We start from the raw sequence: 24,966 nt of genomic DNA on the forward strand, positions 1-24,966 counted from the left end.
GTTAAAATTTATACCCCTATTTAATAATTACACATCTAAAAGTGATATATTTTGATTTATCATATATCTAAACAGGTTGCAATATGCTAAATTAAACTGAATTTTTTAAAAAGAATTCAAATATAAATTATAATATTATTTCAATAAACTTATGTTTGGTTAAATTTAAACTTGCAAATTTTAAACCAAACACTTGCATGTTATGTTTTTTTCCCATAAATTGTTCCATAAATGTACATAATTTCTGTTAAAAAAATTTTTATATACAAGAATGCTACAAGACGGTTGTACATAATTATTTGTGTTTAATTTTAATAAATTTTAACACCACTCATTCCCTCATAATCTTTGACCTTCAATCTGTCTAATGACTATATTAAATAGGCGTAAATTTTGCATATATTATATCATATTGATAAATAATTTATATTCAATAAATTTATTTTATATATTTTTTAAAATTTAATTATTAGGATGTAAAGTAAAATTGATTCATATTTTTTGGAAATATAGACCGAAGGGCAAAGGAAAAAAATGAAAGCGGTGGTTGGGGAGGAGTTGGGTCATTAATTGCAATTCTCTTCGAAGTCTAAAGAAAAAGGAAGAATGTGTTGGTGGTATGGGTCTTTGTTTGTAAATTTTGCTGAAATGAAAGAGGAAAAGAAGAAGCGGACTCAAACGCTATGACAGGCTAAACTCGTTCATGCCTTGAACGAGTTTCGATCTTGTTAAAAAAAAAAAATTATCAGACATGAAACTCGTTCTTCCCTTGAACGACTTCTTTGAAAATTTGAACTCATTCTTGTGGTGAACGAGTTTGAGTGTAGCATTTAGGGAAATACTTTTCATAGTGTAGCATCATAGTAATTTATTTTACTGTGTGTAGCATTTTGATAAAAATCCCTCCTATTGGCTTCCATGTCAACGCCACACTGATCCCCGTAGGCTATCCGCTTCCTGTTTCCTTCGTACCCACAATTTTGGTCAACGCACTCTCAGTCATTGAATGTTTTATCCGATGATTGAGATTTAACAATATTATTATAATATGAAATAATAAAAATATATATAAATAAATTTAACTACACAATTTAAAAGTGCAGACTGCAAAGGATAAAAAATAATAAAATAGTCATAAAATATTTTAATAAAAATCTTCAAGGGTGATGTATGTAGATTAATTTCTGACAGCTTAAATATATGCGTGTGTTATTAAATTAATAATATAATAATATTGCTCTAACATATTAAATCTCCACTGCTACATGATGATCTAATAATAAAATCAGTAAGTGGAGAGAAAAAATTAAATGTAAACTTTTTTTTTTTAAAGTTACTGGTGTCAATCAATTTTCACCTCGATTTCTCTAATAAGTATATCTTCTTTGGATTTATATTTATTTCTATTTTTCTCTACGTAAATGAGAGAAAAAGAATGATATCTTTATTTTAGTTTTGAATCTAATTATGAGGCTCATAGCTATATATAGGGATTAATCTGCAGAAAAGTCATATGTCCAAATTAAAAAAAATGTAGTTTTAATCCTTCAACTTCAGACAATATTTGATTTTGATATCTTTTGATCATTTTTTCTATTTTTTTACTATTAATGCCATTAACCCAAAAAATACTTATATTAAAATTGTAGATGTTGACAATATTGTATATCAAATGATGATGTATGAAGTTTGATTTTTAAAATAACAGTGATTATTTCAACAAAATCAATATCTAAGACTCATGATGTTGAGATTAAATGGCTGAAAAGATACTTTTTAAAATTAAAAAACCAAATAGAAATATTATTGTACTACCTCTAGTCCTAAATATAAGGGTTAGTTAAAAGTTCTAAATATAATATTCTAATTCATTTTGTCTCATAAATTTATAATATGCTCTTAAAAATATCCTATTGATTGTAAGGTATTTTTACCTAGGTGTGATTCCAACATACATGATTGAATAAGACTAATTTATTACAAATAATTAACTTAATTAATTTTCTTAATCTCTCTAAATTAGTTATCTAGCTTTTATAGGAAAGACATGTAGTATAAAATTAGAGTATCAAATGTTAAATTTTGCCACCAAAATTTTACATCATACACAGACACACATGTATAAAAACATTTTCCACCGTCATGCAAATCGCTGCCCATGGAATGGAATGTGTCAAGGAGCCACTAGATCAGATTTTCAATTCATTGTCATTATAAATTATTGGCCATTTCGTTTTCCTAATTACGTTATATATAAGTGGGAAAAGAAAAGGGATTACCTTCCCTTTCACCATGCAAGCAAATTGCAGTAGAGTATTTCTAAGCAATTCAGTCGATGGTATAATCACAAAACGCGAAAATATATAACAGAAATTAAACTACATACTACTTCCAGTCCTAATTATAAGACCTCATTTATAGACTATAAACAAGGTTTTATAATTAGGACCGTAGGTAGTATAATTTTCTGGGGACTACAAATAAGTTCTTATAATTAGGACCCTAGTTAGTATAATTTTCAGGGGCTATTTAAGATCTAGCCACTCAAATTTTCTCTCCTATCAAACAATAACCACAAAATTAAAATTTTTTATGCTTAGGAAGAAAAATGATGGTGAAAAAAGCTTACGTTGTGGTCTTGATTTTATCCCTTCTCATTATATTAACCCCAACAAAAATATACCTATAAATTTACAAAATATTTTTTAAGTCCTTTATTTCGAACACCATTAACAAAACAATGCTAATATTGCTAATTTTAGATGATATTAACAAAATATTGTACAGCAAATATTGATACATCAAGTTTAATTTTCAAAATAAAAACACATTAAAAACCAACATCTAAGACTAATGATATTAAGGTTAAAGATTGCAAAGATACTTTTTAAAATTAAAGAGCCAAACTAAAATTTTACATAAAGTTAAAAGTACCATATGTATAATTTTCCATCAAAACTTATGTACTACTACAAAAAAGAGCTTTCAAACCTTCATGAAAAGTCACACCACGGTGGTTATTGATATAACCGCCGTGAAAAGTTACACACCATGGTAGTTTTTAAATGACCGTGAAATCTTTTACATTTTACGTCGATAGCATGGACATTGGTCTCAAAACTACCGTGAAAAATTCATTTTAACTGCCGTTAAATGTTTTTTTTTGTAGTAGTGATGTATCATACATATACATAGACACACATGCATATATTAAACATCCGCCCCCCCATGCAAATCGCTGCCCATGGAATGGTACCGGTGTCAAGGAACTGCTAAAATCAAGACTTTGAATTTATTGTCATTATAAACAATTGGTCATCTTGTTTTCCTAATTACGTTTATTTAGTTTAATAACAACATTATAGATATGGTTAGAACAAAAATACTATTATTATATATACAAATGGAAAAGGTAAAACATTACCTTCCCTTTCACCATGCAAACATATATCAGTAGAGCATTCCAAGAAGCTCAGTTGATGATATTATATAGGCTTATTAGCTTAGAAGTCAAGAGGGCCATTCCTGCACGAAACGCGTAAGTAAATGTCGCAGAAATTAAACTAATCATTTCCCAGGGCCATTTAAGAGCTAACCACTCAAAATTTTCTCCACAGGATTAAACTGTTTAATTCTATACTTAGGAAGAAGAATGAGAGTGAAAAGAGCTTACGTTGTGGTCTTGATTTTATCCCTTCTAATTGTGGATGAATCTTCCCCTTTTCTTCTTCCACCAGCTTCAGCTAATGTACTGGCCATTTTACCGTGGGGGTTAAGAATATTATCCAGAACCCTAAATTTTAGAAACATTTCCAGAGCATTAGCTAAACTGAGATCATTCTTGCGTTCCAATGGTGGTCGTCATCTTCGAATAGGAGACTTCGTCGACGGCATATCAAAGATTAAAGATTATTTTGACCTGTTCGGTTACCTGAATTCCGCTTTGAATTCAAACTCCACCGATGAATTCACCGCCGATCTCGAATGGGCAATCAAATACTTCCAGAAGACGTTCCACCTCAACGTCACCGGCCAACCCGACGATGCCACTGTTTCATTGATCAAGCTGCCGCGATACGCCCTTCCTGATGTTAACATCAATGGCTCCTCCGCTGTGCTGAAGAAAGAGCTTACTTATGCTTTTTCGCCTGAAAATGAAACGGCGGCGTAGTTTAAGGACGTCTTTGCGGATGCCTTTCGCCGGTGATCAACCGTGACGAAGTTGAAATTTTCAGAGACGACGTCGTTCGACGAAGCTGACATTCAAATCATGTTCTCAACGTTGGACGACGAGCTGGGAGTTGTCGGCGGCGTCTGGTTGGATAATACGACGGAGAGTCGGAAGGTCGTTTTGGACTCCGATGAGGAGTGGGTGTTGCCGAGCGAAGATTTGTCGGAGGACGACGAACTGGACCTCGAGTCAACGGTGATGCACCAGATCGGTCATGTGTTGGGGCTGAACCATTCGGCGATAGAGGAGGCGATTATGTACGCTTGCATCGTGCCATCGCCGAAAAGGAGGTGGATTTTGCTAAAGATGATTTGGAGAAGATTCAGCAACTCTACAGTTCGAAATAGTTGTTACAGGTGAGGTCTCCGTCGTCGGACGGTGGAGGAGCCGCCAGCGGCATAGGGCCGGGATGGAACCTGGGCTCAACTTTATGGCTTAATATGTGATTGGCTCTAAGCATACCCACTCTTCCCTTCAATCTTTAATAAATAAGCTAGTTCATTAATTCATAAAAATTAACAAATTAAATAAATTAGTTATTTATTAAAAATGAGTATCAATTTGCCTAAAATCTACTTTCTAATTATTTGTGTTGGAATTATCCTTGATAAAAAAACCTATTAACATATACAATAAAAAATGGATAGTTTTAAAAAATTATATGAGGAAAAATAATTAAGATATTACTCCTTCCGTTCCTTATTATAAGAGACATTTGATGCTTATAGCACGTTCCTATATATAAGAGACACTTAAAAGTTGTTTCTATTTTTTTGTGTTGATTTCTTATTTTACTCATATTTATTATCTCCAACTCACACTCTCTCTTCTTCTCACTTCTCTTTCTTTGAATAATTTATTATTGTTCTCTCTCATGCTCTCTCTCCTTATTAATGAGGGTCTTTTTGGAAAAAAAATTATACCTTTTATACATTGATTGTTCTTAACTAATTTTAACTGTTTTTTTATCAACGTAATTTGGTTATTCGTCTCTTATAATAAGGAACGGAGATAGTATATTGGTAAGAAGACAAAAGGCACCGTAATTATTTTTAAGTTTGTTATATGTTTATTGTCATTAATTATAAATATATCCTTTATTATTTGAATAGCAAAAAATGATCCATTGTTATTTGCTTTTATGTTGCAGAAGGGATAGGTAATTGTCTACAGCTCTTGGGCGACATTAATGATTAAACGTAAATAACACCTACCTTCCTTGTTTGGATTTTCTTCGGTAGTGTCATTTAATTTTTTGTTTGTTTTATCTGAGGTGTGAACTTCGAAGGCAAGCGGGTTCATAATTCTCAACCCCTTTTAAAAATTATGCGCAACATTTTGTTGACCAAATAAATATGTAACATTTTAGTTGGGAGGAAAAAATTGGGCCATGACGGACAACATTTTGTTGACCAATCAATAAAGGACACGAGTACAACACTGAGCGCGGCGTCGGAGTTGTTCACATGTGTTGGATTATAATGGCATATCAATGTCTACCATGATCAATTTAATATGTGATATGGGCTCTAATAAATAATTATTGTTAAGGTATATCCAGTCATCCCTTCAATGCTCAATAAATAAGCTACTTAATTAATCCATAAAAATGAAAAAAAATTATAGAAGTCAGTTATTTGTTAAAAATGAGCTTAGTTTGCCTAAAATATACTCTTTAATTATTTGTGTTGGAATTATTCTTGATGAAAAACCCATTAACACATATAATCGATATGTATGGTTTAAAAAAAATTATATATTTAGGAGATATGATGATTAAAATCTTGTATTTATAATTAAATTAAATCTAGCTTCCATATTTTGCGGGAAAAAAATTCATGTGAGGGATATACTGTACAATATTGGTATGAAGATAAAGAGGTATTGTAATTATTTTTAATTTTTTTATATGTTTATTACCATTAACATATCCTTTATTATTTACATAGCAAAAAATGATCCATTATTATTTGCTTTGTTGTTGCAGAAGGAATGGGTACTTTTTCTAAAACACTTGGGCGACATTAAACTTAAATAACACTTACATTCCATGTTTGGATTTTGTTCGGTTGTGTCATTTATTTATTATTATTATTTTTTGGGCTTCATCTTAAGTGTGAACTTTCGGAGGCAAGTGGGTTCATATTTCTTCCTACTATGTCATAATAGAAATAGAAATAATATGCATTATGGCGTCAATTCTTCGTCGAACAGATGAAAAAATTTCTATTGTTTGCATTATTTGTAATTATAATATTGCTATTACATTTTTTTTTTCAATAAAAAGACCAATTATAAATTATAAAAGAAACAAGTAAAATAAAAAATATAACGCGGAAAAGTTATTGGGCTCATTTCAAGTAAAACACAATACAAATCCATGTAAGCCCAATAATGAAAACAAAGAGTGGATTGTGGAAGTATAACAAAATATTCTACACCACCAATAGAGTTGAGTCTAGTAGAATGTGTTAATCTCTCACAACTTAATAAATAAAGGTTCAATATTCTTGTTAGGAGAGATGTCTATATTTAGTATCCGGAAGTGTCTTAAATAAAATTATCTCCAAAAAATAATACTTATGTGTACCCAAAATTTGGTGTAGTAGAGCAAGAATTAAACAAGGAGCCTGAAAGGCAATCCATCAACCACAACACTGCCCATTTTGTGCATATGGGATTGAGCCTTATTAAATTAGCCGAACCGAGTAGCCCAAGGTCTTTAAGAGCAGTCATGGCACTGCCCATTCTCTAGTTGTCACTGTTTCGTTGTGTCATATCCAACAGATACGAGCCCTTTTTAGCCGAAAGCTCGTTGAGGCCCAGCGAAGTAAAGCAAACCTCGTTCTTAGACTTCTATCACCGCGAGTCTCATTAAGACACTGTTTGGTATAGGGGAAATAGATGAGAGCAGAAAAGGAAAAAAAAAATTTAATGAGCTCTATTTAAAAATTGGAGAAGTGAGATTTTGAAATTTTAATAAACAAAAGAAGTAACATAAAAAAGTAATAAAAATTAATTAAAAGTTTCGAACCCCACTTTAGGGAAGGAACTTGTTGCAAACTTAAGGTAGATTGTAATGAAGGAGGAGTCATTTTCATTGAAGCTGATGCAGATGTTTGTCTTTACCAATTTGGTGACCTTCTTAAACCTCCATTCCCTTGCTTTGAAGAGCTTCTTTATAATGTCCCTGGTTCAGAAGGAGTCACTAATTGTCCCCTCTTACTCATTCAGGCCCTCTCATATATTTAGTCTTTTATTTCAAGCTTCATCAATTTTGTTTACTTCATAAGTCATCCTCAAAAAAGAGGGTATACTTATGCTGTCATTTTTGCTCTTATAAATGTTGGACTAGAATTATCTATACCATGACAGGTTTTACCTCAAATGCCTCCAAGATGTGCTAATGTTGGTTATGTTTTTTCCCCCCCTTTAATTAAGGTTACACATCTCAAGTGTGGTGGATTCATTTTCGCTCATCGCTTAAACCACACTATGAGTGATGGTCTTGGTCTTGTTCAATTGGTGAAGGCTTTAGCTGAGATAACACAAGGAGCTTGTGAGCCTTCAATCCATCCAGTTTGGTGCAAAGAGTTACTAAATGCGAGGGACCCACCTCGTATGACATGCCCCCACACTGAATACGATGAAGTGCCAAATAATGATGATGATGAAACAAGAAACAAAGACATGGTCTACGATTCTTTATTCTTTGGTCCTAACCAGTTAAAGGCCATTCATCAATTGTTCCCTCATCACCACCATCGTCAAAACTCTACCTTTGAAGTACTCACAGCATTCATATGGCGTTGTCGTACCATAGCTTTACACTTGAACCAGACAAGGAGGTTTGCTTAATGTGCAATAATAATGTAAGGAACAAAAAGTCGAACCCTCCATTGCTGCCACCGGCTTATTAAAGCAACGCTTTCGTGTTCCCGGCCATCGTTACCACCGTCGGGAAGCTCTGCGGTAACCCTTATGTGGGTATGCCTTGGAGCTGGTCAAGAAATCAAAAGCTATGGCAACAGTAAAGTACATACAATCTGTAGCAGATCTTATGGTTATGAGAGGACGGCCTAACCATATTTCCTCAAGGGCTTGGCAGGTATCAGATTTGACCCGTGTTGGTTTTAAAGACATAGATTTTAGTTGGGGTAAGGCAACATATGGTGGACTAGCAATGCTTGGTGTTGGAGACTTCCATGGAGTAAGCTTCTTCGTTGCCCATGGGAATGCAAAAGGAGAAGAAGGCATTGTCGTACCAATTTTCCTACCACGCAAATCTATGATGATATTTATCAAAGAGTTAGAGAACAACATGATAATTAGCAAACTTTGATAACTTACTAGATGGTGCTTTGTGCTTCACCTGGAGTTTAAAATGAGCCACTTTATGTATGCGTTTGTTTGTGTGTACCCATGTTTGGGTTTGAGTGTTCATAAGCATGAAGTTATGGACATGAGTACCTTTTAGATCATTGTTGTTTTCGGGGTTGTATTTTTATAATGCAATATATGCATGAAATAATGTATTGCGATCCTTGCTAGATAAGAGTTTATCTTACAAAAGTCAGCACACAAGGAGAGGAATGTATGGTAGCACCAATTTGCTTTCCAATCAAATCATGAAGATTGGAATGTTAGCATGAATATGCTATTGGTAGTAGTGTCCATATTTTTTCATGTTTATGAAGAGGCCAGTTTCAGATGCCCATTATGCCGTTTTTGAAAGGAGGACATGGGCTTGCTGGAGTATCCAGGAGCTGGGGGCCTCAGGATCCAGCACGCCCTTTTGTCAAGTAAAAGTAAAAACCTACCCTTGATCCATACTAGGAAAGGCGTGGTAATACTCCCTCCGGTATAAAATATAAGCTAATATTTGTTGAGAGGCTTGATTTTTTTTATAAGATAACATTTCAAATTTGTCTAACCATTTAATGAATATTTTCCAATTTTACCCCTAACGTATGTATTTAATTTTTTTGGTTATTGATGGCATTAATTATAAAAAGTGCTAGTTTACGAGGTATCAGAAGAGAAGGTGTTTCGAACAAAGTGAATAGAAGAGAGAAGCTTCAATGAATATTTTCCAACCCTTTTTGTTTTTCAAATGACATTTTGGTTGACGTTCTTTCCCTCCACTAATTCAATTTATTCATGACACACTCTCTCTCATCCTTTGCCCCAATATATTCTCTTTCCTTCTTTTTTTTATTTATTATTTTTTTACTTCTTTCATTAATAAGGGTATATTTAGAAAAACAATATATATACCTTACACATTTATTGTTTTAAGCTTTTTTTAATTCATTTCTTGATAAACGTAAATGAGCTAACTTTAGCTTATATTTTGAACCGGAGGGAGTAACTAATAAGTCATTCATGATAAAAACTTTTATGATACATTTTTTATTACAAATTTTATGTTGATAAAAGGATCAAACGGTTTGATAAGTATTATTGGAAACACTGAAGCACTAAGATGTGAGAACCTCTTCTAAAAAAATGAATTTTTGATTCACCTGTGAGTAATCAACCCTTTCAGTTAAATCTAACTCAATTAGTTTCATCTCAATACTGTTCATGGCTGTTTTTGGATACAAATTTTTCATGATTTTTATTGCTATTAAAGAAACACTCATAGTCATAATACCAACACTAAACCTAATGGGCCAATGAGTGTAGGTAAGGCCCAAAAAGGAATGGGTGATCAACCCCTTAGTGGGCTTACCAACTAGAGTTGGGTTTAGGGTGAGAAGCTATTTTTCTATAATGTGATGAATCATTATTTGAATCTTTATTAAAAGATGTACTCATATCTAGTACCTTATAGTATTTCAAACAGAATTACCTTTAATAAAATTCTAGCAAAAACAGGGAAAAAAGCATAATGGGGCAAACAGAAATGATTTTAGCAACTGCAAACCCACTAAGAGGTTGGGCCAACTGACTACATGTTTTTTTTTTTAACTAAAGCATAGGTATTCAACAATAAGGATTTGGTCTAACGAAAGGGGTTAGTCCATCACAACGTGAGAAACCAAGGTTTGAATCCATGTTAGGATAGGTATCCACATTTAGTGCCTGACAGTGTCTCGAATAGGATTGCCTCCAATAGGATCGAATATGATTGCCTCCAACAGGAGCATAGGTATCCTTCTATTGGAGACAATTCTATTCGAGACATTACCGGGCACTAAATATTATTGTTGGTGATGATGGAATCGCTGGACAATTGGATTCAAAACTATTGCCGCGTTGTACCCCCAAAAAATAAACACACTACTACTTGGAGGAGTAATAAAAGCCCGCTGGACAATCATGGGATTTTAATTTTGAACTTACCCAATGATAAAAGGAACAAGGGGCCATCGGGTTTGAATCAAAGATCACCTGAAGGAGAAGCAAGTCCAAGTGGATGAATACTTAGAGAAGACACGGGAACTTGTAGAAATCACTAGAAAATCTTAATTACAACAGAACTCTTGGAAATAAAAACAAATGACTTCAAACTCATTAGATTTGGGCCGTTTCATTAATTATTTTTAAATAGAGAAAATTATTATATCAGTTTCTTAATATAAAAGTTAGTTGACTTATTAGAGTATATTAAGAAAATTAGTTGAGTTTATTATTTGCAACAAATAGATACTCCTCCGGTCTTTAATATAAGACCCATTTAACTAGTTTGATTAGATTAAAAAAGTTAGGTAAGTTAGTTAATTATAAGAAATATGACACGTTTTTCCTAAAACACCATACTTATCTTTCTTAATATCCCATCTCTCTTTTACTTCATTATGATTAAGGAAGTATTCATAAGGGTACTTTAGAGAAAATCAATAAATATGAGAAATGGGTCTTATATTTAGGACCAAAACCAACTCAATAATTAGGTCTTATATTAAGAATCAGAGGAGTATTATCTTTCTTAAAATATTCTTTTAATCATGTGTATCAGCTAAAATCACAATTTGATGAAACTTAGCCTTGAGAATATGAGCTGACCGTCCCTATAGGGTCACTGGCTAAAACGAGTTAGAATTTTAGAAATATCTCATTTTGTTAGGTTTGATCCCTAAGTTGAGGGATTTAGGGCTAGCCCGTGGGTTTTTGACCCTTTTAAGGAAAAAAAATACAATTTTTTAATATTTCTTATATGTTTTATCAAAAAAATAAAATAAAGTAATAAAACTACTAATAAAAAGCATAATATGAATAAAATTAAGTTACAAATATAAAATATCATCATATTTAAATATCTATCAATATCTAAGAATATCTGAAATATCTATTAACAAGAAAACATTCAAAAGTTCTATCAAGAGTGCAAATATGTAATAGATAAATATTATTTTTAATTTTTTAAAACTTCGTCATCACTATTATTAATTGCTCTTCTTTGTGAGTATGCTCTTTTTTAGTGGCAAAAGTATCAAGCTTTTCTTTTTCATAAAAATTTTACTTTTGAATTTTGTATATTAGCTATTCATTGAATAAATTATTGTCTAAAACCAAATAGATCAAACCATTTTATGAACTTTAATTTCAAAAAATTGGGAAAAAATTAATCTCTTACAATTTTTAACCTACTTATAACTCATATTCTTTTTAAATATGATTTGGTGGGACTTAATCTCTAAACTTTTAACTAGGTTAAAATTCAGTCTTATTTCTTTATTTTTTCAGGAAAGAGTTATTAATTTTGAAATGATAGATTGGGTGGAGATTTTTTTTTTTTAAAATGAATCTTCTCTCCCTTTCCTTCTAACTTTTTTCTTCATTCAACTCGCTACAGTTTTTGCACTCCTCCATGTCTCCTAAACCAAATAAACTACGAGCGGAGTTTTGTACCATTCAAATAAGTTTCACACACTGAAATTTAGTATTTGAATGAATTTATATATTTTAGGTCTATTTTATTAAAAAAATAAAAAAAATAGATCTCAGATCATATATGTTGTGTTGAACTCAAAGTTGAGAGCTGCATTGTTGATTGGGCAAATTGATTTCCAATAAATCTTACTTATTGTGCACTTAGTTGTCAATATCAAAGCACCTGGTTGCATATATAGTTGTAGTTTGCATTTTGTTTTTGCCAACAATAACATTTTGCATTTACATCATAAGCATTTTAGATTTTCTAAATCAGAAGATATTTTCAATTCAGTCTTAATAATCCAAAAATGTCATTACTTTGTTGGGGCTTTCAACTTTATTATTATCCCAAGTCAAAGAGATTAAAGTAGCAGCAGAACAATCCAACGAAGAGCAGCATCTTCATTGCAGGCCGCTCTGTGGTTGTTTAGGCCTAAAACTTGTATGGTCAAGTCTTCAAATGGGCGCCCTTTATGGTAGACGACACGTAGCAACTATTTATATTTTGCTTCCAGTCAAAGCGGGTTTTACTGGAGCCCAAAGAATTTTTTTTTTTGTTGCTAAAACATAGTTATTCTCTTGGAGGGAATCCTATTTGAGATACTGTCAGACACTAAATGTAGGCACCTCTCCCAACGCGGATTCGAATCTTGGTTTGTCATATTGTGAAAGATTAGCCCTTTTCACTAGATCCAATCCCCATTAGTAGCCCAAAGAAATTTTAATAATATAATAATTACATAAAAAATTTAAAAAAATTATAAAAAAAAGCCTAAACAGGTCAACTCTTAGCCTGCAGGGTTGGACCATATAAACCCTTAGCTCCACAGGACTTGTTCTTTTAAACCTATTTTCCATTTAAAGAAAGAAATTTTAAATTCGATCCTCACAATTTTTAGACACAAACAGGCTGTTCGATGGTTTCAGTCCGTTTTTTCAGATCTAATGAAACCTTTAATATCTGAATGAGTAACTGTGCTTACCCTTCTTATTCTCCATCTTCTATTTTGTGATTATTACGTCTTAGAATTGTAGAGGTGTTAGGAACAGAATTTTGCCCGCAAAGCACTATTAAAGACGTTGTGAAAAATAAATATGAATAATCTGCATTAAAAATGAGCAATTCATGCTCAACTCTTTTATAGCACGGAATATTTTGTAAATAGATTTGCATCTCCACCTTGTGTCCTTGTATGAGTCAGAGATTCTATTTTGTAAGAGCTTTTCTTTCTTTCTTTGTTTTTTTCCACGTGAAAGAAAGAGACTTGACGTCTGTCCAGCTGGAAGACGTTTATATATGGGTGTGTACACATATTTATATATATGGGGTCCAACCAGACATATCAAATATAATTTTAATTGCAATATGTGTCCTTTTTAGCTGGTTCGGTGCCATAAATTATCTATCACAAAGTCATAGCCACAACGGGCATATTCGGCACATTCAATTAATTTCATTGCCACATCGTTTTCCTCGACGAGGTTCACACGGCTAAATTCAAGCAAATCATGCTCAGAGAAAAGATTTTTTTAGATCCTCATTTTATTAAATTTTTGGTATGGATGTACTATTTTGTCCTTTATTTATTATAGCATAAGTAGTTATTTCTTTAAAAGATGTATATATTAAATATGGATAAGGTTAAAAAATTGTTATATTTTAATGGAGGGTTAGTGTATTTTAAGGTTTTTCCTGATTTGTGTGAAACATGTTGGAAATACTTTATAAATAGAACCAAAGGAGTATAACTGTAAATTAATTAATATACCACATACCACTTTATATGTGATTAAGGGAGTCTGTCTAATATCTAGTATGTCTGAATGAATCTTAAATATAAAAGTCAGCTAATTAATTTGTTAGTTATTTACATAGAATGTGTTATTTTTTTTAAAAATACTCTTGTAGTTATTTGCATTGAAAAGTATCTCTTAGTAAATAACCATTAATATGTGTAAATAAATTTTATATACAAAATGAATTATAATCTTATATTTAGAATTTAAAAAAATCCATGTACTCACTCTTATATTTAAGACTGGTAGTAAAATTCTGATACCTAAATAATAGTATTGCTTTTACAAATAGTTTAAATAACTAGTGTTTCTCGTGAAATGGTTGGGAAAAAAAAAATCCTTTAGCACAATATTTCGGTGGAAAAGAAGTGACGCCCCCTAACAAGATACTTCGGGCGGTAATCTTCCTGAACAAGTGTGTTTTTCCCAGCTTGTTTGGTTGCAGCAGTCTGTCTTGTTTTGTTATAGTATCTCCTATCCTAATTATAAAAGTTAATTGACTAATTTAAAAAGATTAAAAAAAAGTTAAGTTAATTATTTCTAATAAATAGATGTTGTTTTTCTTAAAATATCTTTGCTAATAAAGTATATTGGTTAGAACTATCATTGTTAGAAGGACTACATTAGGAAAAAAATACATAAATACGAGAGACAAAATGGATTAGGATCTTATATTTAGGATCAAAATAAAAGTCAAACAAGATCTTATACTCCTCCGGTCCTTAATATAGGACCCAATTCTTGAGTTAGTTTTGGTCCTAAATATAAGACCCATTTCTCATATTTATCAATTTTTGCTAAATTACCCCTATGGATACTCCCTCAACCATAATCAAGTAGAAGAGGAAGAGGAGTATTAAGAAAGATGATTATGGTGTTTTAGGAAAAATGTGTCACTTTTATTAGAATTAACCAACTTACCTAACTTCTTTAATCTAATCAAATTAGTTAAATAGATCTTATATTAAGTACCGGAGGAGTATTAAAGACAGGAGGCAGTAGTTGTTTTTTTTCCCCTTCCTTTTTGTTCCTTGTATCTCTGTTATTTTCTAGTGTTAGTGTTGAGCCGGTCTTTTTCTTTAATTTTTTGGGGTTTTACTTAAATTAATCATATGTGGCTGACTGATTTTTTTTTGTGCTCATTTTATTTTATTTGAATAAAATTGTCTTTCGATAAAAATAAAATGCTTAAAAGTGTGTGTTTGCTCTATCTTTTAGTTATTGAAAAAATTGATGAAAAGTGCTTATTTAAGACGTGCCCCAAATTGCAATGTCTCCTTTCCATCTGGTTCAGGGCCCCAAATTCTCTGTCACAATGCCACAGCCGCAGCGTACATATTTGGGACATTTAATTAATTTCATTGCCTCATCGTTTTCCTCAACAAGGTTCCCGTGACAAAAGAGACGTTTGAATTATTTAAGAAGTGTTTTTTAAAAAATATTTTTTTATAAATTAAAGTAAACTTCTTTACATATTTATTTTTATTTTGTATATTATAAAAATATTTTTAAAATTATAATTTTGTTTCTATTCAAGCATCCCCTAAATTCAGGTAAAATCGTGATCAAAAGGAAACATCAAAGAATATGTTTAAAGTATATATAAGTGTAACTTAATTAATACACCACATACCACTTTATATGTAATTAAGGGAGTCTATGGAATATTTAGTGCGCCTGAATGAATCTTAAATATAATAGCCAGTTAATTAATTTGTTAGTTATTTGTATAAAAAGTGTTGATTTTTTTAAAAAATACTTCTATAGTTATTTGCATTTTAAATTATCTCTTAGTAAATAACTCTTAATATGTGTAACGAGTATTTGAGAAAAAAGTATAAATTTTAGATACAAAATAAATTAGGATCCTATATTTAAAATTTAAAAAAACCTATATACTCGCTTTTATATTTAAGATGGATAGTAGAATTTCAATGCTTAAAGAATAGTATTGCTTTTACAAATAGTTTAAATAACTACTGTTTCTCATGAAATAATTGGAAAAAAAAAATCCTTCAGCACGATATTTCAGGGGAAATATTGTTTCTGAAAATGATGTACCTTTAATAATAAATATGAGCTGTCAAATTAGCTAAGTGAGAAAGAAATCAGAAACGGTTTGAAAAAGCTATAACACGTACCCATAAACACACGCTTATATAAATGGTGGTGAAAAGAGTAGTATACTTACTTTGATGGTTATTTTTTTATGGCTAAAACTAATTGTTGACAATAAAATTAAGCTTATATAAAGAAATGTGACTGTGTGAGTGGATTAGAGTTTATGTCATTTGTCCTACATAGAATAAAATTGAGCTTTATATATGTGTGTGTAATTCAAAGTTATACGTGTTGAGGATGAGTTACTTCTGTGTCTTTAAACAAGTTTTAGGTATTTTTAGGTGATAAATATTTCAAGGGTTAAGGTTGATCAAGCATGCTGAATTATTTTTTATGGTGCATCCAACATTTGAAAATATTTCGTGGTTCATATAACACCATAAAATATTTTTTTTATTTGTACCCCACACTATAAAGTATTTTGTAATTCATCCAACAATTTAAAATATTTTATCCTTAAAGTATTAAGGTGTCGAGGCCACCTAGACAAGTCTCAAAACATGTTGCATGGATCACAAAATAGGATGTTAAACCTGATATAATTTTTTTAAAAAAATTCCGTATACTTGACAAACCTTAACTCATATTTCAAGATTTTGACAAAACTCAATTGATTACGAACATATCCTACGAAGTGAATGAATTGAGTATTACTCCTTGCTATAGTAACATCCTAAAATTTGAATTGGTTTGATTTTTCTTTTTTGTAAGATCCCGCTTAGAAGTATTTGAACAATACGGTTTTACTAATCTTGTCCCTAATTAATTTTCTATTCTGTTTCATTATCTTTTTCTCGTACTACATTATCTTTTATGATCTATGACATTACTAGTTATTTGCTCCCTTATTAAATAAGGATATATTTTTAAAAAATAAGGTTTAATTTTTGCATATTTATTGTTTAGGAGGCAGCCATTGCTGGCAAATCACTGGGGTTTATTTATTAATACTCCTCCGGTCTTTATTATAAGACCCAATTTGACTTTTTATTTGGTCCTAATTATAAGACCCAATCCATTTTCTCTCTTATATTTATGCATTTTTTTCCAAGATAATCCTTCTAATAATGATAGTTTTAACCAATACATAGTTTTAACCAATACACTTAATTAGCAAGGATATTTTAGGAATGACAACACTTATTTATTATAAATAACCAACTTAACTTACTTCCTTAATCTCTTCAAATAAGTCAATTGGGTCTTATAATTAGGACCGGAGGAGTAGTAGAGATATTGTTGGCCAAAAAAGTAATTGTAGAGATATTTTTCGGTCACTGTCAGGGAGTTTATTGTCTTTTTCTTTAGGCATCTTTAGACATCACATTAATCATGCCAGTACAATAACTTAGTGCCCCGCAGCGGGGGGCTCTCTCGTGCTTCTCTGTCTCGTGGGCCACACGGTGGTTATCTGTTATTGTTTCATTTATGTGACTCGATCGTTAATATAAAATTTAATAATTACCTAATTTAAATAGACTAAAAATATTAGTTAAACTAGTTAATATGATATATATTTTTTGTTTAAATATTATAATTGTCTTCTTTAATTTTCTCCCTCATTTTTCTGTTTGATTATTGTTAAGAAAATATTAATAGGGTTAATTTAGGAAAAAAATTAATAAACATGTGAAATAGGTCTTACATATAAGACTAACATTAACTTCTCAATTAGAGCCTATATTACGAACATGAGAAGTATTTTTTTTTTCTTTTTTGATTTAGGAAAAAGACATTCAAAGACCCTGAAAATTGTTGAATTAAAATTTGGGTTCTCAAAATCACATAATTCCCACAAGAGACCAAAAATAAATTGGAATCATAAAATTCAAGGAAAAGTACTAAATAGCTTCATTTGTGGAAAAAAAAGAGAGTAAAATCTCAACTTGAGACATGTTATCTCACAATCAAGCTTATTATTCTTAAGTCATCTTTGAAAATAATGTCACACTTGGCATTAAAAAATGTTTTTATAGAATTCCCAACTCTAGACTTGTTATTTTATAATCAGAACTTGTTATTTTCAGTGAAATATTGTCATGAGGATTATTTACAAATTGGGGTATTTTGATAATTTTGCATGAATTTTATCGTTTTAATTTTAGTCTTCACAGGGATTATGTTATTTTCAGAATATAAATTAGAATTTAACAATTTTCAGGGTCTTTAAATGTCATATTCTCTTATTTATAGTAACCGGTAGTAGAAAAGAAGAGGACATGGACTAGAGGAGCAAAGGCCATTGAAGACACTGGCCAAGTTTATTGAAGAGGAGTCCATAACTGTGAAGTTCTCTTCTTGTCACTTAATTACCACGTAGCCCTATCTTTACAAGTTACTTTTAACATATTTTATCATAATTAAAAAAGATAAGAAATTATATTAGGATAAATATTCTGCTTTATTAAACATTTTTCCCAAAATAATTATGATGCTAACTCTTGAATTTAGATTTCATTATATTGGTACTTATTTGTTTTATATAAGTGTGTGTGCTTGGGTGAACTAGAGCTCCCTTTGGTACGAGACTAATGGTGAGGTGGGAAAATTTTAAAGAGTTCAATTTGAAACATAGAAGAAGTAGGGTTAAAAGAATTTAGTTAATTTTACCTACTATTTTATTTTACATTTTTAATTAAAATTATATAACACTATTTCTCTCATTTTTGCAAAGGGATATTGTGCGTGAGCTGATAGCCCCTTATTGTTCACCGAAATTTCTTTTATAACACTATCATTAATTCTGGTCCTTTTTGCTGTATAAGTTTCTCACATACTAACAAGAGCATTAAATAGTTGCCATTATTAAATAGGTAGTATATTTCGTCTGACTCAATTTCTCTCTTTTCACCGTTATAAATATGGGCAAAATTGAAAAGGGTATAAGTAACAAATAAAAAGGACCAAAATCTTCCACTACAAGTGACAAATAATAAAGAACAGAGTGATACTTCTCTAATTTTTTTTTTTAAAAAATCAAATTCAATAAAATTTTTCATCCCTACCCTTTATTTTTCTTATACCAAACATAAGGTTATAGGGGATTACAAATTTTAATAGAATAGATAGTACAAAATTACTCATGAATTTTTATTCAAAGTGTGTCAAACACCATACGCTTTTTATAGTTTCAAAAATGCATATAAAAAATATAAAATCAGAATAAAAATCACACAACTGGGCTTAATCAAGACGTTGGGAAACATAACATTCATTGTTTTGATGAGGGCGTGTTATTTAAAATTGTTGGTAAAAATGCTGGGTTTAATTAACACGACGAGGGAGACGAGAATCCACATGATGTTTGGCGGGTAGAAATCTACGCGTTTGTTGCGTTTGATCATATTTATCAACTTTTTTATATCATTTTGGTTTGGGTTAATTAATCCGCAAATCCTTGTAGTTTCAATCAATTTTGAATTAGGTCCTTATAATTTTTTTTTATCGGTCCTTATACTTTTATTTGTTTTTAATTAAGTTCTCGCATTTATTTTTTTTATTAAGCCCTTTTAATCTCACTAAATTTTTAATCAGGCCCATCTAGTTTAATTTTTATTTATTAATTAAATATAAACTTAATTAAATAAATTAATAATGAAATATAAAATATTAATAATTAAATTAAATTAATAATTATATAATAAAAGATAAGTAATATAATTAATTAATTAAGGAAAAAATTTTAGAACAATTAATTTTTTTCAAAAAAATTATTATAATAATTTATTATTTTTAGAATATTATTGTTTATAAACTAATATTAAATAATAAATACTATTTTATGTTTATAGAATAGTACTATTAGAATTTATAAAATAAAGAATAAAAAATTTAGGGACTTAATTAAAAATAAGGTGAACTTATAAGGACTTGATAAAAGAAAAATAAATGTAAGGATTTAATTAAAAACAGGTAAAAATATAATGACCTGATAAAAAGAAAAAAATTATAGGGACCTGATTCAAAATTGGTTAAAACTATAAGGACTTTCAGATTAATTATCCCTTTTGGTTTTTATTATTTGTCACTTATAGTAGTTTTTTATATATTAAAATAGATAAAATCTTTTACTTTTGCCCCTCTCTCTTCATTTTTACTAGTATTTTCTTTTACTTATTCCCTCTCTCTCTTCATTTTTACTATAATTAATAGGAGCAGAATTGGAAATGAAGTATTAAAAGGTAGAAGTGACAAATAAAAAGGATTAAAATTTCTCCCTAGAAGTGACAAATAATAAGAACCATAGTGATATTCATTATGTCAAGTTTTTTAATCACATATGACTATGCGTTCTATTTTTAAAATATTAGCAATAACATTGAATTATAAATGGATATGAAACCAAAGAAAAAAAAACACATGGCTATATATGATTGAAAAACTTGATATAATAGATGTAAGGAACTTGATCAAAATTTTTTCTGTGCGCATTTTACTTTTTCCAATATATACAATCCATTACAGACTAGCCAGCATCTCCATTTGGGTTAAATATTGGACGGTAATAATGAAAAACACTAGATTTATGTAATTTCAGTCGTTTTAAGTCATCATAATCTTTTAAATATAATAAAAAATTTTAAAATATACATATTCTTTATTTTATTTTATTCTATCAAAGTAAAGGAACAATCATGCAAGAAAGATAGATACACTACTATACGAAAAATACATATAAGGACGCAATTTAATGGCGGTTATAAAGAAAAATGCTGTGGCAAAAAAACCGGTGGTATTTTTGAAATTAAGCCTAAAGAAATTTTAATAATATAATAATTACATAAAAATTTTTAAAAAATTTATTAAAAAAAAAGCCTAAACAGGTCAACTCTTAGCCTGCAGTGTTGGACCATATAAACCCTTAGCTCCACAGGACTTGTTCTTTTAAACCTATTTTCCATTTAAAGAAAGAAATTTTAAATTCGATCCTCACAATTTTTAGGCACAAACAGGCTGTTTGATGGTTTCAGTCCGTTTTTTCAGATCTAATGAAACCTTTAATATCTGAATGAGTAACTGTGCTTACCCTTCTTATTCTCCATCTTCTATTTTGTGATTATTACGTCTTAGAATTGTAGAGGTGTTAGGAACAGAATTTTGCCCGCAAAGCACTATTAAAGACGTTGTGAAAAATAAATATGAACAATCTGCATTAAAAATGAGCAATTCATGCTCAACTCTTTTATAGCACGGAATATTTTGTAAATAGATTTGCATCTCCACCTTGTATCCTTGTATGAGTCATAGATTCTATTTTGTAAGAGCTTTTCTTTCTTTCTTTGTGTTTTTCCACGTGAAAGAAAGAGACATGACGTCCATCCAGCTGGAAGACGTTTATAGATGGGTGTGTACACATATTTACATATATGGGGTCCAACCAGACATATCAAATATAATTTTAATTGCAATGTGTGTCCTTTTTAGCTGGTTCGGTGCCAGAAATTATCTATCACAAAGTCATGGCCACAACGGGCATATTCGGCACATTCAATTAATTTCATTGCCACATCGTTTTCCCCGACGAGGTTCACACGGCTAAATTCAGGCAAATCATGCTCAGAGAAGATTTTTTTAGATCTTATTTATAAGTTATTTTATTAAATTTTCAGTATGAATGTACTATTTTGTCCTTCATTTATTATAGTATAGGTATTTATCTCTTTAAAAGATGTATATATTAAATATAGGTAAAGTTAAAAAATTGTTATATTTTAATGGAGGGTTAGTATATTTTAAGGTTTTTCTTGGTTTGTGTAAAACATGCTGGAAGTACTTTATAAATAGAACCAGAGGAGTATAACTGTAAATTAATTAATATACCACATACCACTTTATATGTGATTAAGGGAGTCTGTCGAATATCTAGCATGTCTGAATGAATCTTAAATATAAAAGTCAGCTAATTAATTTGTTAGTTATTTACATAGAATGTGTTATTTTTTCAAAATACTCTTGTAGTTATTTGCATTGAAAATTATCTCTTGGTAAATAACCATTAATATGTGTAAATAAATTTTATATACAAAATGAATTATGATCTTATATTTAGAACTTAAAAAAACCCATGTACTCACTCTTATATTTAAGACTTGTAGTAAAATTCTGATACCTAAATAATAGTATTGCTTTTACAAATAGTTTAAATAACTAGTGTTTCTCATGAAATAGTTGGGGGGAAAAAAATCCTTTAGCACAATATTTCGGTGGAAAAGAAGTGACGCCCCCTAACAAGATACTTCGGGCGGTAATCTTCCTGAACAAGAGTGTTTTTCCCAGCTTGTTTGGTTGCAGAAGTCTGTCTTGTTTTGTTATACTATCTCCGATCCTAATTATAGAAGCTAGTTGACTAATTTAAGAAGATTAAAAAAGAAGTTAAGTTAGTTATTTCTAATAAATAAATGTTGTTTTTCTTAAAATATCTTTGCTAATCAAGTATATTGGTTAGAACTATCATTATTAGAAGGACTACATTAGAAAAAAAGTATATAAATATGAGAGATAAAATGGATTAGGGTCTTATATTTAGGACCAAAATAAAAATCAAACAAGATCTTATATTAAAGACCGGAGGCAGTAGTTGTTTTTTTTCCTCTTCCTTTTTTGTTCCTTGTATCTCTGTTATTTTCTAGTGTTAGTGTTGAGCCGGTCTTTTTCTTTAATTTTTTGGGGTTTTACTTAAATTAATCATATGTGGCTGACTGATTTTTTTTTTGTACTCATTTTATTTTATTTGAATAAAATTGTCTTTCGATAAAAATAAAATGCTTAAAGTGTGTGTTTGCTCTATCTTTTAGTTATTGAAAAAATTGATGAAAAGTCCTAATTTAAGAAGCGCCCCAAATTGCAATGTGTCCTTTGCATCTGGTTCAGGGCCCCAAATTGTGTCACAATGCCACAGCCACAACGTACATATTTGGGACATTTAATTAATTTCATTGCCTCATCGTTTTCCTCAACAAGGTTCCCGTGACAAAAGAGATGTTTGAATTATTTAAGAAGTGTTTTTTAAAAAATTTTTTTATAAATTAAAGTAAACTCTTTTACATATTTATTTTGTATATTATAAAAATATTTTTAAAATTATAATTTTTTTTATTCAAGCATCCCCTAAATTCAGGTAAAATCATGATCAAAAGGAAACATCAAAGAATATGTTTAAAGTATATATAAGTGTAAATTAATTAATATACCACATACTACTTTATATGTAATTAAGGGAGTCAGCAGAATATCTAGTATGCCTGAATGAATCTTAAATATAATAGCCAGTTAATTAATTTTGTTAGTTATTTGTACAAAATGTGTTGATTTTTTTTTAAAAATACTTCTATAGTTATTTGCATTTTAAATTATCTCTTGGAAAATAACCCTTAATATGTGTAAGGAGTATTTGAGAAAAAAGTATAAATTTTAGATACAAAATAGATTGAGATTCTATATTTAAAATTTAAAAAAACCTATATACTCACTCTTATATTTAAGACGGATAGTGAAATTTTGATACTTAAAAGAATAGTATTGCTTTTACAAATAGTTTAAATAACTACTGTTTCTCATGAAATAATTGAAGAAAAATCCTTTAGCACGATATGTCAGGGGAAATATTGTTTCTGAAAATGATGTACCTTTAATAATAAATATGAGCTGTGAAGTTAGCTAATTGAGAAAGAAATCAGAAACGGTTTGAAAAAGCTATAACAGGTACCCATAAACACACGCTTAATAATAAATATGAGCTGTCAAGTTAGCTAATTTTCATTGAATGTTAACATTCCTCCACTTCTTCTTTTAATAAGATTTCATATTTTTAATGTTTTAACAATTTTATTACTCCTCTGGTCCTTAATGTAAGACCCATTTAACTACTTTTAAGAAATGAGTCTTATATTTAGGACCAAAATCAACTTAAGAATTGGGTCCTATATTAAGGACCGGAGGAGTAAATTATTTGGTAGCAGCTTAGTGTTTGGCAGGATCCGGCTTTGGAAGCTAGGAACGCCGACAAGAAACCTCGGGCGGTTATCGTTTTTTCTTATTTCCTTGCACCTCTCATGTTTTATAGTGTTAGTGTTGAGCCGGTCTTTTTTTTTTTTCCTTAATTTTTTGAGTTTCACTTAAATTATATGTGGCTGATCAATCTTTTTTTTTTGTAATCGTTTTATTTTATTTGAATAAAATTGTCTTTCGATAAAAATAAAAAGCTTAAAGTGTGTGTTTGCTCTGCCTTTTAGTTGGAAAAGTTATTGAAAAAACTGATGAAAAGTCCTTATTTAAAAAGTTTTTTGTTTTGCTTAAAAGGACCTGAATTGAGTTGGTATAACTCTTCCTTGGCTCCCTCTAAAATGCTTTTAGTTTTGTGTAAATGTCTTTCTTTTTGCATATAATTAAAAATATGTTGCACAAAGTTGCAAAAAACGTTATACGCGTTGAAGATGAGTTACTTCTGTGTCTTTAAACAAGTTTTAGGTATTTTTAGGTGATAAATATTTCAAGGGTTAAGGTTGATCAAGCATGCTGAATTATTTTTTATGGTGCATCCAACATCTTAAAATATTTCGTGGTTCATATACCACCATAAAATATTTTTTTTTATTTGTACCCCATACTATAAAGTATTTTGTAATTTATCCAACAATTTAAATACTGTTTTATTTTGAACTGGTTTGATTTTTTTTTTTGTAAGATCCCGCTTAGAAGTATTTGAACATTAAATACTGTTTTATTAATCTTGTCCCTAATTAATTTTCTATTCTGTTTCATTATCTTTTTCTCGTACTACATTATCTTTTATGATCTATGACATTACTGGTTATTTGCTCCCTTATTAAATAAGGATATATTTAAAAAAAATAAGGTTTAATTTTTGCATATTTATTGTTTAGGAGGCAGCCATTGTTGGCAAATCACTGGGGTTTATTTATTAATAGTAGAGATAT

At 30.1% G+C, this 24,966-nt stretch overlaps 1 protein-coding gene across 1 annotated transcript; it reads left to right on the forward strand.

The window, feature by feature from the left end:
* Positions 1-3,652: 3,652 nt before the first annotated feature.
* Positions 3,653-4,171, forward strand: LOC114726982 (metalloendoproteinase 5-MMP-like). Its single transcript, XM_028913689.1, has one exon. The coding sequence runs from the start codon at positions 3,653-3,655 to the stop codon at positions 4,169-4,171; it is 519 nt and encodes a 172-aa protein (XP_028769522.1).
* Positions 4,172-24,966: the final 20,795 nt, after the last annotated feature.

Source organism: Neltuma alba, unplaced genomic scaffold (genome assembly GCF_004799145.2).
Source record: "Neltuma alba isolate B1F8T4 unplaced genomic scaffold, ASM479914v2 tig00012419_pilon, whole genome shotgun sequence".
In the NCBI taxonomy this organism is placed as follows: domain Eukaryota; kingdom Viridiplantae; phylum Streptophyta; class Magnoliopsida; order Fabales; family Fabaceae; genus Neltuma; species Neltuma alba.